At 30.9% G+C, this 15,423-nt stretch overlaps 1 protein-coding gene across 2 annotated transcripts in view; it reads left to right on the top strand.

The window, feature by feature from the left end:
- Window positions 1-15,423, top strand: part of LOC106460503 (insulin receptor substrate 1-like) — a 103,332-nt gene that overhangs the window by 64,194 nt on the left and 23,715 nt on the right. For both annotated transcript variants that reach the window (XM_022387253.1, XM_013920212.2), the window contains exons 4-6: window positions 5,154-5,302; window positions 10,076-10,218; window positions 14,649-14,891. In XM_022387253.1, coding sequence (XP_022242961.1) covers window positions 5,154-5,302; window positions 10,076-10,218; window positions 14,649-14,891 — 535 coding nt within the window. The remainder of the gene's footprint in view (window positions 1-5,153; window positions 5,303-10,075; window positions 10,219-14,648; window positions 14,892-15,423) is intronic.

The raw sequence follows: 15,423 nt of genomic DNA, 5'->3' as shown, positions 1-15,423 counted from the left end.
TAACCTAAATATTTACTATAACAGTCATTGTCTTTATTTATTAATATGTGTGTGTGTGGATTATATAATACATTCTCACATTAAAATAAAGGATCTCCATCTGGAAAAGTGACACAAGTCAAGCTGCTTCTATGGCATGCCTGTCCAACCATAGCATATCTTAAGCAAATAAAGGATAAAATGGGTATTCATGCTGTTTGTGAGAAGACATACCACCAAATATGCCAGATGCAGCACCTATGTATTATGTGTGAATAGACTGTTGATACAGGCACTGGAAACCAGTGTCCTTATGCACTAGATGGAGTATGGAAAGCCTGCAATGAGAAGTGGTGTACTTTTATATAACAAACTTACAGTGGAGGCTTGTGCAATAGAAACTATGCTGCAGGGCTATTGTCAAGATGCATGGCTATTCGATAGAGCATGACCACATGTTGCAACATGGAATGTAATGACGTGGTGAGTTTTATATCTCTTTTTGTAGAGAAAGACAGAAGAGGTTGACCTCACTCGTTCCCTCCCCATGGATAGAAAATTTATCATCTCTGTTATTTTTTATAATATTTTTTGTTTGTATATCAGTGGTGCTTATACACAGATGATGAAAGCTTTTGACTGCTCTAGGCATAGATTGTTTAGATACTTCAAAACAGTCAGAGAATATTTTTAGAAAGTTTAATGTCATTTTGATTACCCTGTATGACTGCAGTTAATTTTGGTTGTTAGTTTGTTTATACACCTGTACTCAATTGAGAGTTATCAGATAAAGTAATTATTATTCACCTCTTGTTACTTTCTTCCTATTGGCAACTCTTGGAAAATATTTGGTCATTATGTGATAATCAGTTATGCTGATATTTATCAAATAGTTACAAATATCTGCAAAATGCAGGTTTTAGAAGTTTCATACAGAACCTTAAAAGTTAACACAAACAGCAAAGGATAACAAATAACACATATGAACAAATAAAGTAATGTCTTCATTTAAAATAGCATCTGTGTGTGTGTGTGTCTGGCATCTATATTCATTAGAACTCAAGCTGGTTGTGGGTGTGGGGTAGCATGTATAAGAGGCTTTGGAAAACTTAGCCTCCCCAAATAAACTATTCCTCACTGCGTACAAATGCAGAATATAAATTCACGAATTACTTTTTTTAAGAGTACTTTTTGTACACTTACTGTTATTTTTTTACAATTTTCTTTTATATCATAACCAGCTTTAAACCAGCAAGTAGAAGTGTTATAGTAAGCCCTTTAGTGAGACTTATCTGTAATCGTTGTTCAATCTATATCTTTTTTCAGTTGAGAAGTTTCAAGATAGAGTAAGAGGAAGGAAGAAATGCTTTTAGCTGTTGCTGTGTTATGTTACCTGCTTAGTCAGAAATACACAACTCTGTTGTGGTGCTAGAGTTCCTTGTTAGAGAATATAATTGTATTAATTCAAACTTACAGTTTCTTTGCCTTCTTTGAATATGTAGAATATAACTAAGAAAGCAAATATTATGTAGTGCAATATGTATGTGTGTGTGTGTTTTATTACATGTGAGGAAATGGACAGAATAGTCTATCCAAACACCAAATGCACACACAGGATAAGGAACAAAGCAAAAATAATGAAATACCATACTTTCAAGTCAAACCAGGGTCCTAGTGTGGTATCCCACAATCTTTATACTCCCTACATCAAAAATCCTTCCAAATAAACATATCCATGAAACATAAAACCCTGGGTTAGTTATATTTATTACAATACTTAAAAATCATATTGTAAATAATTACATGTATCACTCCATGAACAGTCCCAGGTAATGTTATTTAGAGTGAAGCGAAACTTTAAAATATTTTATGCCTTTCTGTTTTTTTACAAACTAAATTTTTTTTAAGAACATACCACATGATTGACATTTGCCCTGTTTTTAAGAACCAGTTTACTACTGCTGCTAACTGACTGAATGCAAAACAGGAAGCTTAGATTGATTGGTTTCTCTTTCTTAATTTTTCTCCAGTAAAAAAAAAGAAGTTTTAAAAATCTTAAGTCTAAAATCACATTCTTCCAGAGGCCAATAGCAAAAAACTTTGTTTCTTTTTTCATTTTTTCTCATTCCCTTCTATTTTCAATGACTTTTGTTATTGTTTTTTCTTGAATATGATTTTGAAGGGTTTTATGTTTTAGTTCCAAATGCAAGTGTGAAAATGGTATGAAAACAGCTTTATCCTCATGGAAGCAGACCATAAACAATATGCTCTTTGGTTTTATGTTTTAGTTCTCAATGCAAGTGTGAAAACAATATGACAACAGCTTTATCCTCATGGAAGAAGACCATAAACAATCTGCTCATTATTACTAAGAAAAAGTTCTTGGTTTGAATTTTATACATTTAGTATCGAGTATTGTCCATAATGTTTTGCTGTTTCTTCTTTATTTTTTTCGACTTAGATAATAGAGATTTATCAGACCATCAGTAACTATTTTAATTAGTCTAATTACAAAGATTATGGAGTTAGTATTTATGTGTCCATAAAGTGTTGTGTAAAATCCGTGGATGGCTGCAGGAATGGGCAAGAAGGGTCATTTGCCTCCCTTACATTAAAAAAAAAAGTGCACGTACTATGATGTAAACTTAATATTTTTAGTAAATTTATTCTTTTGACTTACACTGTAAAAGCTGATTCCCTACATACATGTTTTGTCCCCCCACCTAGAAAATACTTCTGTGGGTGCCCATGTTAAAATCACCTTGCCAAGTAAAGCTGTTTCCTTGTAGTTACTGAAGAATGTATCCCAGTTTTATATTGCTTGTTAAGACTAAACACATAATTCTCAAAATACTTTTTTTCTTTTTTGAAAAACTATTTGTATCCTGTACTTGTATAGTAACAGTTCATTATGAGAATCCTGCGAAGAAAATGTATCTGAAACATCTGTTCTGGATACTTGTTTTCATGCTTACTCTGAGCTATAGATGTATTTTCTTAGCATATGGGAAGAGAGGAATTTTCAAACAGTCTAGAAAAATAGCAATAAGCTGGTAACAACTTCTTGATATGGTAATGCAAATTCCTCAAACAGTTACCACACTGATCTAGCAGTAAGTTTGAAAAAGTGATAGAGTTTGATTGCATGGCAACCTGATGAATAACAATAACTTAAGAATGGGAATGTAAAAAAGTATTGATTAGTAAAATTACTGAAGCTTTAACTCTATATTAAATCTGACTCTCTACATTACTTTTAAGTTTTGATTACATAGCAAGTCTGAGTGTTGACATTAGTTTTAAAATTTGAATACAGCAAGTCTGACTAGTAAAAATGCTATTAAACGTTATTCAGCAAGCTTAACTCATAATATTGCTTTTAAGTATTTTTAAACATTGACTGTACATCTAGTCTAACAAACTTTATTTTGTACTCTTAATGCAGTTGTAATATGAAGTACTTAGCAAATTTACAGTAAAATGTCTAAATTTCACTTATCATTACGTACAGTTGTTAAATAAGACTTAAAGAATTGTAGTGTAGAATTGATATACAGAATTTATAAGCTGAATATCATGAACACTGTAACTAAAGCAGTTTGATAAATATGGTTAAAACATTGAATTATTTTTCTTAGCTTGTTGGTTGCTTGATTCAGTTGGGAGCAATATAACATTTTGAATTCTAATAAACAGTGACATCTAACATCACAAATAAATATTTTGTTATGAATTAAAGGAAGGCAATAGCAAATATAGATATGTGTAGATATTTCTTCTGAATATCAAAACTGTTAACTCAAAAACTATTTTTATGATTTAAAAGAAATATAGTAAAGTCATTAAACTTGTGCCTTTAAAGGTAGTAAATGCAAGAAAAATAGTTGTGCTTGCAAGTACCTGTGTGTACATATACATTGGCAAATATTTCATATTATTAGGTGCATTATAAAACTTGAAAAACTGTTATCTGTTATCACATTATGAAAAATACAAACTTTGCCAAGTGATCTCATTCCATTTGAGAGAGCTTATTTTTCCTTAAACGTGATACCTTTAACAATTTAGATTATAACAAATGTTTCCATTGTAGAAGTATTAATCTAAAACATTTGGTAACATTTATTGTGAAAGATGAATTTTTGGCTTGGAGTTATTTTAATAATTTTATTTAAACATTTATTTTATGAGTTAATACCAACAATTTTTGAATTGAGTCAAGCTAGTGAAGAAGTAATTTGAATTAAGTCAATTAAATATTTGAAAATGTAAACGTCTCCAAACAACCAGAGCAGGTGGACACTAAAAGTATGCTTTTTTAACAGCTTCAATATTTTAAGTTATAAGTAAATATTTTATTTCTATTTTTTTATAATATAACTTAGTTTCATAAGTTAAAATTAAGAGTGATACCATAAATATCCATTCATTGGGAGACAAGTTCTGAAACAAAAATCTAAATATTAACCAACAGGTTTAAGACATTTTCAGTGGAAAAATATTGTAGCATTAATGAAATACTGACCAGGTTTTAAAAAGGTTTGTACTCCTTGAAACTTTAGGTTAAAATTATCCTGTGGAGATTGTAGTAAATCAAGTTTCTAAGTTATGTTCTGGGTGGTAGTAATGGTACTGTATTATACCTCAGGAAGTTCCATAAAGTACCTCTCCTAGTTCTAAGATAAAACGTCTCGTGAGTAATGATTTTATTATTAAAAAAAGGCTTCTTTGGGTAATACAAATATAATAGACAGAAATATTTATAATTTCTTTTATTTACTGCAATACTCTTCTAATAAATAATTCTACATCTACCAAGTGGTGAGAAAATACAGCTGTTAAATGTAAAGGTCTCAGTGAGTTATTTCTTCCTTGCAGAACACAGCTACCAAGTTATGAGAAAAGACAGCTGTTAAATGTAAAGGTCTCAGTGAGTTATTTCTTCCTTGCAGAACACAGCTACCAAGCTATGAGAAAATACAGCTGTTAAATGTAAAGGTCTCAGTGAGTTATTTCTTCCTTGCAGAACACAGCTACCAAGTTATGAGAAAAGACAGCTGTTAAATGTAAAGGTCTCAGTGAGTTATTTCTTCCTTGCAGAACACAGCTACCAAGTTATGAGAAAAGACAGCTGTTAAATGTAAAGGTCTCAGTGAGTTATTTCTTCCTTGCAGAACACATCTACCAAGTGATAGTAAAGCCCAATACTCTGAAATGCAGTAAAAACATCACTGGGCAACATTGGTTGTGCCTAACCACTACCTCCCTCAACTTGGTCAGAATGAATTCACACAGTGATCAGAATGAAACTGTAGAATTTCCTGTAAGTAAAACATAAATATATCTTATACTAGTTGGTTCATTAAGTATTGCCCAAGTGTGTCACATATAAGTAATGTGCAAGAGTGTGGTATATGATGGGATTTCAACAGTTTATTTTTTTCTGATAAATGTATTGTGCATACTTAATTTAGAAATATGAATTTAATTATTTATTATACAACAATTAAGCTGCAAGACAACTCTCTCATTATAAGTTCCAGAAGTAAAAAATTTGCTAAAGATTTCTTTCTTCCAGGTATTAACACAGGTAATTTGTTCAAAATGGTTATAACTTAAATCATGCTTGATTTCAATCTCACCAAACTATGTTACTTAAAGCTTATATGGGGATAAAAAAATATTTGGTAAGAGTATAGCTGAACAATATATAAATGTTACCTCCCCAAATTTTGAAGTACTTTGAACAGTGGTAGAATATTGTCATAATTGAAACTGTTACCACCTCCAAATACTTTGACCTTAGATCCCTCTCTCTTAATGTTTACTCTCTGTATAAGAGCTTTTGTTTTACTGTTTCTGGAGCTAAAGTCTTGGAAAATCTTACTTATTCTTGTTGTCTGTGGTTTTCTTCACTTATTGAGTTTGATGTGTTTGATGGATCCTCATCTGGTTTGCACATAACCAATATTTTGTCTTCTACTATATTACCATCCAATTATTAATAGCTTCTGACACTGCATACCACATTGTTGCATGAAGGTCTTTCCTGTATTGAAGCAAGTTATGAGGTGTACACTCTTTATGTTTCAATTGTTCTAAACCTTACTGTCATCATGAAACTTGGACTTGTCAGCACTGACATTATATTTTTTTTTTTCCTTTGTCACTTACTGACTTCAGCTTGTAATGGAGAAATTGGTAAATAGGGTCTGTGGTGTCTTTTCAAAAAATTGTGTAACTTATGTATGGGTTACAGTGTTTGTAAACATGAATTGTTTTTATATCATTTTCACCAAGTAAAACAAATTTTTATCAAATCAGATAAGTTTAGTTAAGTTTACTGTTTAGTGTATATGGCAGGTAACTGTAAAATATTCTGATTGCTCACACCTTTATTGAAAATTATTTTTTTATATATCCTATTCAAACAACATAAATGAATAAATTGGCTAACAGATTACATAGCTATTTATAATTGCAGTCATGGTATGTCTTAAATTAAAATATTATTACCTTTATCGGTGATAGTAAAACATATTTCCATTATTTAATTATCAATTTATTTGACTTACAGAAGATCATTATGAAATTACTATATATTTGAAAAACAAACATAATGGTGACCATAATGTGGCATTTAAACAACATTAGTAATTCATTTGCCAAGTACGAAATTTTCAGACTATCTCTGAAAAACAGTTGTGCCAAAATATGTTTTTACTAAAAATGTTTTTGTCAAATACCATAATAGAATAAGGCAGTGTTTGCAAAAGTTATGAAGGTAGTTCACTCTTTTTTTTTTCTGTAGTTGTTGTAGAAGGTGTGCTATGTACTAATTGATTAATGGGCCCATCAATTAATCAATTGGCAAATACCACTAATTGCCCAGCTATATTCCACATCATCTTGGCTTCCAATCTGTTGCTTCATTTTCGGCACCCCCCAATAATCTTGCTTATTAAGTATGAAAATTTTGATATTCCTTTCACTTTGATATTGACACTCTTCAGGGATGAGGTTCAGTCTTTATTGTCAATATTTCAATTATTCCTTAATTTCTTAAATTTAAAACCCCTTAGTTTTATAAGTGCTGTCACCATATACTAAAAAATTTAATTCATCATGACATCATATATAGGTTTTAATCTTACAGTGTAAGAAACACTTACTAAAAATGTTATTTTGAAACTTCATCTCTTAGGCAAGAAATGTTCATTTAGTTTTTTTTCTACAGATCACTGGTAAGATTTCTACATTCACACCTCATTTTTCAATATTAAAAACATCAGTAATAAATGTCCAAAAGAGCACTTTTCAGACATTGGAAAAGGTAAAAACAAAACATATTGTAAATTCATCCATTTAAGTTCACTTTCTTCCATAATTTGTTACATGTTAACCCAAATAACTTTCAAATTTACTATTCTAGAAGCATATAAACCTTTAGATATATATATCAATTAGAAAATCAGAAGTTTTACTTGTTTCCCACACATTTTAACTTATTTTTATATACACTTTTTGTTCATTGGTTACCTTTAAATTCCTAGAAGATGATTCTACATGTTACTATGCTGTATCTGTTAGATATACTTTATATAAATATTCATCCATAATGTATATCTCACGCTTTAAAATCACTCTTGACAAATAATCTCAAAATTCCATATTTGGCTATAGTCTCTATATAGAGTGAACAAAAATTAATATTCATAAATAAACATTACAGTCCTGTATTGTTAATTAAATGTATTAAACAAAGTACAATAAAAATCTGACTAACAAAACATAGTCTTTATTATCTTATTTACTGTATCTAAACTGTCCATTTAACTGATATTTTTAGTGGTTCTCTTTTCCGTGGCTTATGGTATGAAGATAAGATGACTTCTTGTCACTTGCTGTCTTGTAATTGGGGAAGTTGTCTCCAGGTTGATGGTTGATAGAATCCACTGGTTATTCTATTCTTGGCGATACTCTGGAAGTGATCTTGCCAGGAATCTTGGGCTCTTCTGCAGGTTGACTTATCACTGGAAAAGTATTCTCTAAATTTAGCTAACTAATCGACCGTTCTCTCACTGTCGTACTTTCAAAGACAATCACAGTGGATGACCTTGGCTTGCACAACTTCTAGATTTTGTACACCACATCATTGATTCTTTTCACTACAATGTATAGCTCTTCCCAATGCATACTTACTTTGGAGTCTGTCCTTTCTTGCAACAAGGATTATACAGCCATACCATATCACCAAAATTAAATTAAGTCTTGACAACATAGAGACTTTTTATCTTATCACTAGCTGATCTAAGTCTTTCTAAGGTATAGCCATGTACAGCATCAGTGGTGTTCCTTAGTTTCTCTCTGCATATTCTGTATAAGACTGCTGAGAAATTATCCTCAAGATATGAATACAGAAGGTTCAATAGCACCTTGAGTTATCTCCCAAACATCAGTAATGCTGGTATCTTACTTGTAGCATCATGTATTGCTGTTTGATAAACTTATGGGTAACAGTGAAAGATCTTGATCACATATTTTATCATGATCATCAACATAAATAGTTAATTATTATAAAAATGTATTGTTGTATCTCTCATTTTTCTATCAAAAGATAGATGAATGGCTGTTGTTCTGGTAATCTTTTTTGAATCCAAAGATTTGACACATCTCCACAAGTTAAGCTCATTGAAGGTTTTGTCTGATGAGAGTGAGGTATCCATAGACACCTCAAATCTTGTTATTTTCACTGTTGTACTTGTGACAACACTGCTTCCACTGCAAAATCGCTGGCAACTGTATCTAATGCAAGTGGATTTTCAAGAGTAGGATATGCTAACAGAGGAGTAGTGATTATTTATTTTTTTTATTTTAATGAATGTTTGTTCACAAACAGCAGTCCAATGAAACTTATTTAGCTTTTAAAGTAATTTATGTAGAGGTTGAGCTATGTGTGAGAATGATTTTACAAATCAACAATAGTAAGAATGCAATCCAAGAAATATTCTACCCTGTACAAGTTCTGTAGTGTTGGTCAATTCTAAACAGATTCAGTCTTAGATGGATTTGCATACACACTCTCCAGAGACAAAGTGCCCTAGGAAACTCATCTGTTAATGGAGTACATAATATAACCCCAAGCAAACTAAAATTATGAGATTTGCCTTTGTACGTGTCAAATGAAGTACAGTCTGCTAAAGATACCTGAGCCATTTTATCATTTAGCAACCATATGGTGTTTGTTGAACATTGTTTAATCTCATCTTTTCTGGTTGAGTCAAACAAGGTTCTGCATTTCATGCACAGATTTTTTAGTACATTGGTTACATTCACACGTGGAGATTTTGGTTCACGTGTGAAAAAAGTAAAAAATAATGAATTAATTTTAGTGTTCTAATGCTTTTACTTACTTTAGAGTAATTGCCAATATCATATCAAACACGTTTGAGGCAGATGTTACGTAATGTACATAGTATGCCTTACAAATTGGCTTTTCCCATGTAAACAGCTGAGCTCATGGATGTCATGTGGTTTCCTCTGTGCAGAGACCTCAATTACTATAATTGAAATGAGAGAATGATATCTGATTTATTACATGTTCATTGATGACTTCTGATTGCAAGCTCTGTAAGTACGTTGACTAGGCTAATCAATTGTGACCAAATGTGGCTTTAAACAGATTATCAAGCTCCTTTTAGTAAAGTAAAGTAATTGGTTATGAACTGTTACCTATTGCATCTTTGGAGGTGAATGGTAATGCATACTTGGACTTATAAGTATTGCTTAATGATTACACACAATTTTAAATACTTCAGTGCTTCACCCTCAGAATCTGACACACGAGGGTATTTCACACCTAGTTCTTAAATCCTCTTGAGAACCTTGTCAAATATCTTTATGCTTTGCATTATGAATTTTACTAAACTTCTTGGTATTATGGTTTGATTACTTACATGTTGGTCCATATTTTGGCTTACAATATACCATAAATCATTATAAACTGAACTTTTTTATTAATTCAAATTCATGTCTATTTGCTGTTCTACATTGTAGAGCATTGTCTCGTGTTGATTTTAAATTTCTGATCTTGTAGCTGATGAGTATAAGAAGATGTGGGCACACAGATTCTTTTTTCTTCATGGAGGTTGGTCGATCTGCAATAACAGGAGCAGGAGAGTTGTGGATGCAGGCAGAAGACAAGGTTGTAGCACAGAATATGCATGAAACTATTTTAGGGTAAGTGCACATCTGCAATATTTCAATTGTTTTAGGTATTTGGACTCTTAAAAAATTCTAAGATATGGTTATTATTTTACTATCAATTTGCCTTCTGATAAAAGTATTGTGGTTGATGAAATACAAATTAAATGTGGCATAATCATGAAATGGTATTTTATGACATCAAATCTAAAAGGAAAACTGTTCTTGTCTTATGAATTATTAAAAAAATCAATGTTGTGATTTCATTAGTTTTTCAATAACAGTTTCAAGAAGGAAATGCAAGCATTTTTTTTATGCATTTCTTAAATCAAATTGTATAGCAGTTAGAAAACAGAATCGCTAAATTATGCTGAAAATGTAAATTTTGACAGTTTTGAAAGTTATTTATATATTTCCATTTAATTCTTTATAATAACCAAATAGCTTGTTTGCATGTTAGATGTCATAGTTGACTCAAGTACTGATAAAAGCTTCAAGAATAAACAAAATTATTTTGATCTATTAGTGAAATCATAAGCGAATGACTAAATTATTGTTAATTGTGAAATTTCAACACAGTAGGTGCAGCTTATTTGTAATGAAATGATATTTAAAATTTTATTATTATATAATGTATACAAAAAATTGTCAAAGTGCCATATACATAACAAAACTGTATTCTTAAAGAAATATTATTAACATTAGAATCACAGAAAAGTAACTGCTTGGTCATTAAGGTTACCATTAAATAAAAAAATGGGCTGTTTAGCGATAAGCCCAAACACTGTAATAAAAACGAGCTTTAATAGATCATTACTCTTTCTGTACTATTGACAAGCAAATCATTACACAAAGTAATAGCTCATAGAAGTATGTGTAAATATGTAAAGATGATGTATTATAATCATCACAATTTGGGATATATGCACTTTTTTGTAGGTATAATTTGAGAATATAACAATGATTTATCAGAATCATTTATTAAATATGCACTGGTTAAAGTTACAAATAACAAGTTATTTTTCAGATAAGATCTTGAAAATTATTTCTAAATAAACTAGTATTTAACCTGAAAACTTCTGTATGATATAGTTTTGAATTTTTTAGTTGGTTTAAGAAGTACAAAATTTGTACTAGTTGTAGTATCAACTCATTGATCATATTTTTACCTCTAGGATTTATTAACTTATGTGCTTATGTCTTTTTAAGGACTGAAAACTTATTATGAAAAATGGTTTTTAAAATGTTTTAAACCTGTTTCTTGTGTCTTATTTTTTCTGATTTTCAAAGGATGACATTGAACGGTAACAATGTAAATAACCTGTATTTAGTAAGTTATTGGAATTTTTTACAAAGCTGCCACATCCATTAGATAAGGATAATATATATGATCAGATTTTGGTTACTGTTGTGGATTTTAAATAAGCATAAAGGTTACTTGATAACTGTTTTCTATATCATCATGAAAATATATAATTTTATCAGTATTAGATAACTTATAATATTATTATAATGTCCATAAGTTGATTACAGTTTTCTTCTTTTTAAAACAAAATGTACACAGTATTTTGGATGATTAGGCATCAAATATGAAGTTTATATGTGAGGAACTTTAACATTTCATGTTTACTCTTATCATAAATTCCGAAACGGTACATCACCTCCTCTCGTTCAGTGCTGCCTTCTATATGCAAAAAAAAAATATGCATACCACAAGCCTTCTGTTTCCCCTCTATTGGAATTGACTGATTCCAATGCATCTCTCATGGTGCAGTTACCCACGTCAGATCTTGGTGTCTCATCTTAGGGAGTGTCCTTCAGACTGCTTCTTTCTTTCCCTCATACAGGTCACTCCACCTATTCAGTGTAGGATTCTAACTATTTATGCGAGCGGAGGTAATGTATTGTATCAGAAGTTATAATTTTCCTACACTGAAGATGTATTTCTGATAGGTACTTACCTCCTCTTCCACTTCCCACCCTTCCTCCCCACTGAGAACTGGTGCTTCCATCATCTGCCAAAACTCAAAGTGATAGTTTGGTAGAATTGAATAAAGGGAATCACGTGCATCATGAGAGTATGTGACACTCTTATTGGTGCAGGGTTGATGCATAAAAGACACATTGCAATCAGTCAGTTCCAATGGATGGGAGATAGAAGGCTTGTGGCATGTGTAAAAAAAGATTTTGCATATAGAGGGCAGCACTGAACAAAAATAGCTGTGAGAGGAGGTAAGTACCTATCAGAAATATTTCAGTGTTGGAAAATTATAACCTCAGGTTTATTGAGGCTTTGTTTCCATTTAACTAGTTCTATTCCTTTCACCTTGTTGAAAAAGCTAACCATTATTTTTGTAATCATGCTTACAAATTTCTACTAAGGTTTTTAAGCTTTTTTTTTCATGAGATGACACATGAAGGTGTTCTTATAAAAAAAAATACTTGTTGATGAAATATTAACTGAAATTTATTTTACTTTCACAAACCCTTCACTCTTAGAATTAAAATGTTTGATTAATAGTTTTGTTTTGAGTTTACCTACTGATTAAATATATTATGTTACAAGTTACAGCTTTTACATTAAGTAATATTTGTTTTTAGAACAGGTACAACCTTTCAATCACTGGTGTGAGAATGATCTCACCAGTGACTGAAATATTGTATCTGTTCTAAAAAGAAATATTACTTATTGTAAAAGCTGTAACTCGTAATATAATATAAGATGTTTGATACTTTATACTTCATAGGTTGCAATGCCTTAAGTTTAAAGTAAAAATAAAGAAGATATTATGACCCTTTATCATTATGTGTCTTTTTAACTTGTGTGTTAAGACTTTAAGTTTGTTTAAAACTGATTTAGTTTTAAGGACAGTTCTTAACTGAAGTATACATTTACTCTTTGTGTGTTTGTGTTATCAGGAGACCTAGATTGGACCAGTGTCCATATAAATTGAGTGTTATTGAAACCTAAAAAGTCTGCTCATGATGCTTTGATCCTTTCACTTTAATCTAAAAACACAGGGAATTTGTTTAAATTTGATACAAACCCTGAAATGTTAGTTATTATTTTTATGATTATAAGAAATGTTTAAAATAGTTTATTGTATTAGTGGTAATCTGTCAGAAGTACATGTATTATAACCATAATTTGTGCATAGAATTGGAATGTTTTTTAGAGTGGAAATCCTGTTTAAATCTTTTCCTCATGTCAAATATTGAATAAAGGGTATAGTTGAAGCTTGTGTCATTGAGAATGTTACTAAAGCAAATCAAATAGTGGATATTATGAAACAAAAATTAAGTACACTCACAATTTTAATTTTAATTTTATTGTATGTGTATGGGGGGTTTGTTTTCTGATATATTCAAACTTTTAAGAGTTGAATGTATTTTATTTTAGAATTTCATATTATTATTAGTATGTTCTTTTACGTTTCTATGGTATTTTATGTTAAACATTAAGCCAGTTATTGAAATTGTTATGGAACAAGTATCAGTTGGACCTGTATTTTTGGTTAAAGTAATCAAATAGAAATAATTGTCCATTTAAGAATATGTTAAGGCATATGCTCATTTTTTAGCTCTCTGCACAATAATTGTACATCAGCACATTTAGTAACTGTCAAGAACTAACTGTAGGTTAGAAAATTTGTATTTACAGCTAATACCAAGAGCATAACATCTGTGCTACAGGTGTGCAGAGTTAAGAATTGGATTAAGGTAGCACTGACCCTTAAAACTGGGCAAATTTACATGCTGAAAAAACACTGTTAAATGTGGTTAATGCACACAACCTGAACAGCTATTTTCTCAAAATGCAGTTTTCACTGGGGTCACCAGTTTACTAGCATGATAACTTCACAATTAAAGCCATTATCATCATGAAATTTGGCACACTTGTTGATATTACACTCTTCCATAGCTTGAATTTTTTTAATTCAAAAAATCTTTACCAATTGTCTTGTTATGAGTCTGATTACCACAAGAAAGGCATTAATTAAAATTAATTGGCCATAGCTCGTTAACATTGCAGAAAATTTGCAAAGTTTTTAATTCAAGCTATAAGGATGTTCACAAAAAAGCATGTGTATCAATTTTCATGTTTTTATCATTCCTTAGTAAACTTATAGTGTTAAAACAGTTTATGTTATGTATTTCTTTATCCCTGCCACATTAATTATGCATATGACTTATATGACTGAAAGTGTACTTTTAGAAATTGCAACATCATACTTTTGTTTTGTGCTCGACTTGAAAGTTATGAGAAGTGTTTAACAGCATTTCCTCAACATGTAAGTTTGCCCATTTTTAAGGGTCAGTGCTACCTTAAATGTAACTTAAAACCTGTCTGTTGCTTATATAAATATGCTGGAATAAGATTATATATATATAAAGAATCGGTGTACTTTTCTCTTTGATATACTGTTTGTGTTAGTCTTTTGATGATGTATATGTTACATGATCAGAGCTATGAAGCTTTCGAAAACAAAGGATGAGTTAGGCCCTATAGCTCGACCTAGAAGTGCTTCAACCAGTGAGAACAGTAAGCCAATTTCATCTCGTCGACACGGAGGTGCACTTCCTTACCAAACTCAAAGTATGAGTTTAGAACGGACACCAGTGATCTCAACTATCAGGGAACGCTGTGATAGCATGCCAGCTAGAGCACGCACAACTAGTGAAAACTACCATGATTTCTTTAGTAGCAGGTTAGTTTAAACATACTGAATGAAAGAATTTTAGTATTTTCACATAAATCTTTAGTCTGAAACTTAAATTAGTTTTACATATTTAATTGGTTGTCAAAGGCCAGTGTTAAACTAAATGAATTATTTTGTAGCTTTTTTTTTAATCTCCTAGGTATACTAATATACTGTATGGAACAGGTAGTAATATTGCTACCAGCACATTTCTGTCTATCAGATTTGAAATTTTATAAACTTTCTTTGCAGAGCATCTTGTAGTTACATATATTATAAATATTTGGTTAGGTTTTCATTTAAACAACCAACAAACTTCAGAAAATATCCAAGGTAAGATGTTAGTGAAAACAGTGGAACATTTGCACATGGTGATTATGCATTGGAATATGACATGTGTCTTCCACTTAGCGTATTACTGCTTAATGCTCTTATTTCAACTCTAAAATACAGTAATTGCCAGGCTCCAGTACCGTTAAAAGTATTTTATTAATGTTTTGGCACACCCTTGTTCATTATTCATTCTTCTTGATATCCTAAA

Source organism: Limulus polyphemus, unplaced genomic scaffold (assembly GCF_000517525.1).
Source record: "Limulus polyphemus unplaced genomic scaffold, Limulus_polyphemus-2.1.2 Scaffold782, whole genome shotgun sequence".
Taxonomy (NCBI): Eukaryota; Metazoa; Arthropoda; class Merostomata; order Xiphosura; family Limulidae; genus Limulus; species Limulus polyphemus.
The sequence above is the reverse complement of the archived record's forward strand: the minus strand, read 5'-3'. Positions and strand labels throughout refer to the sequence as shown.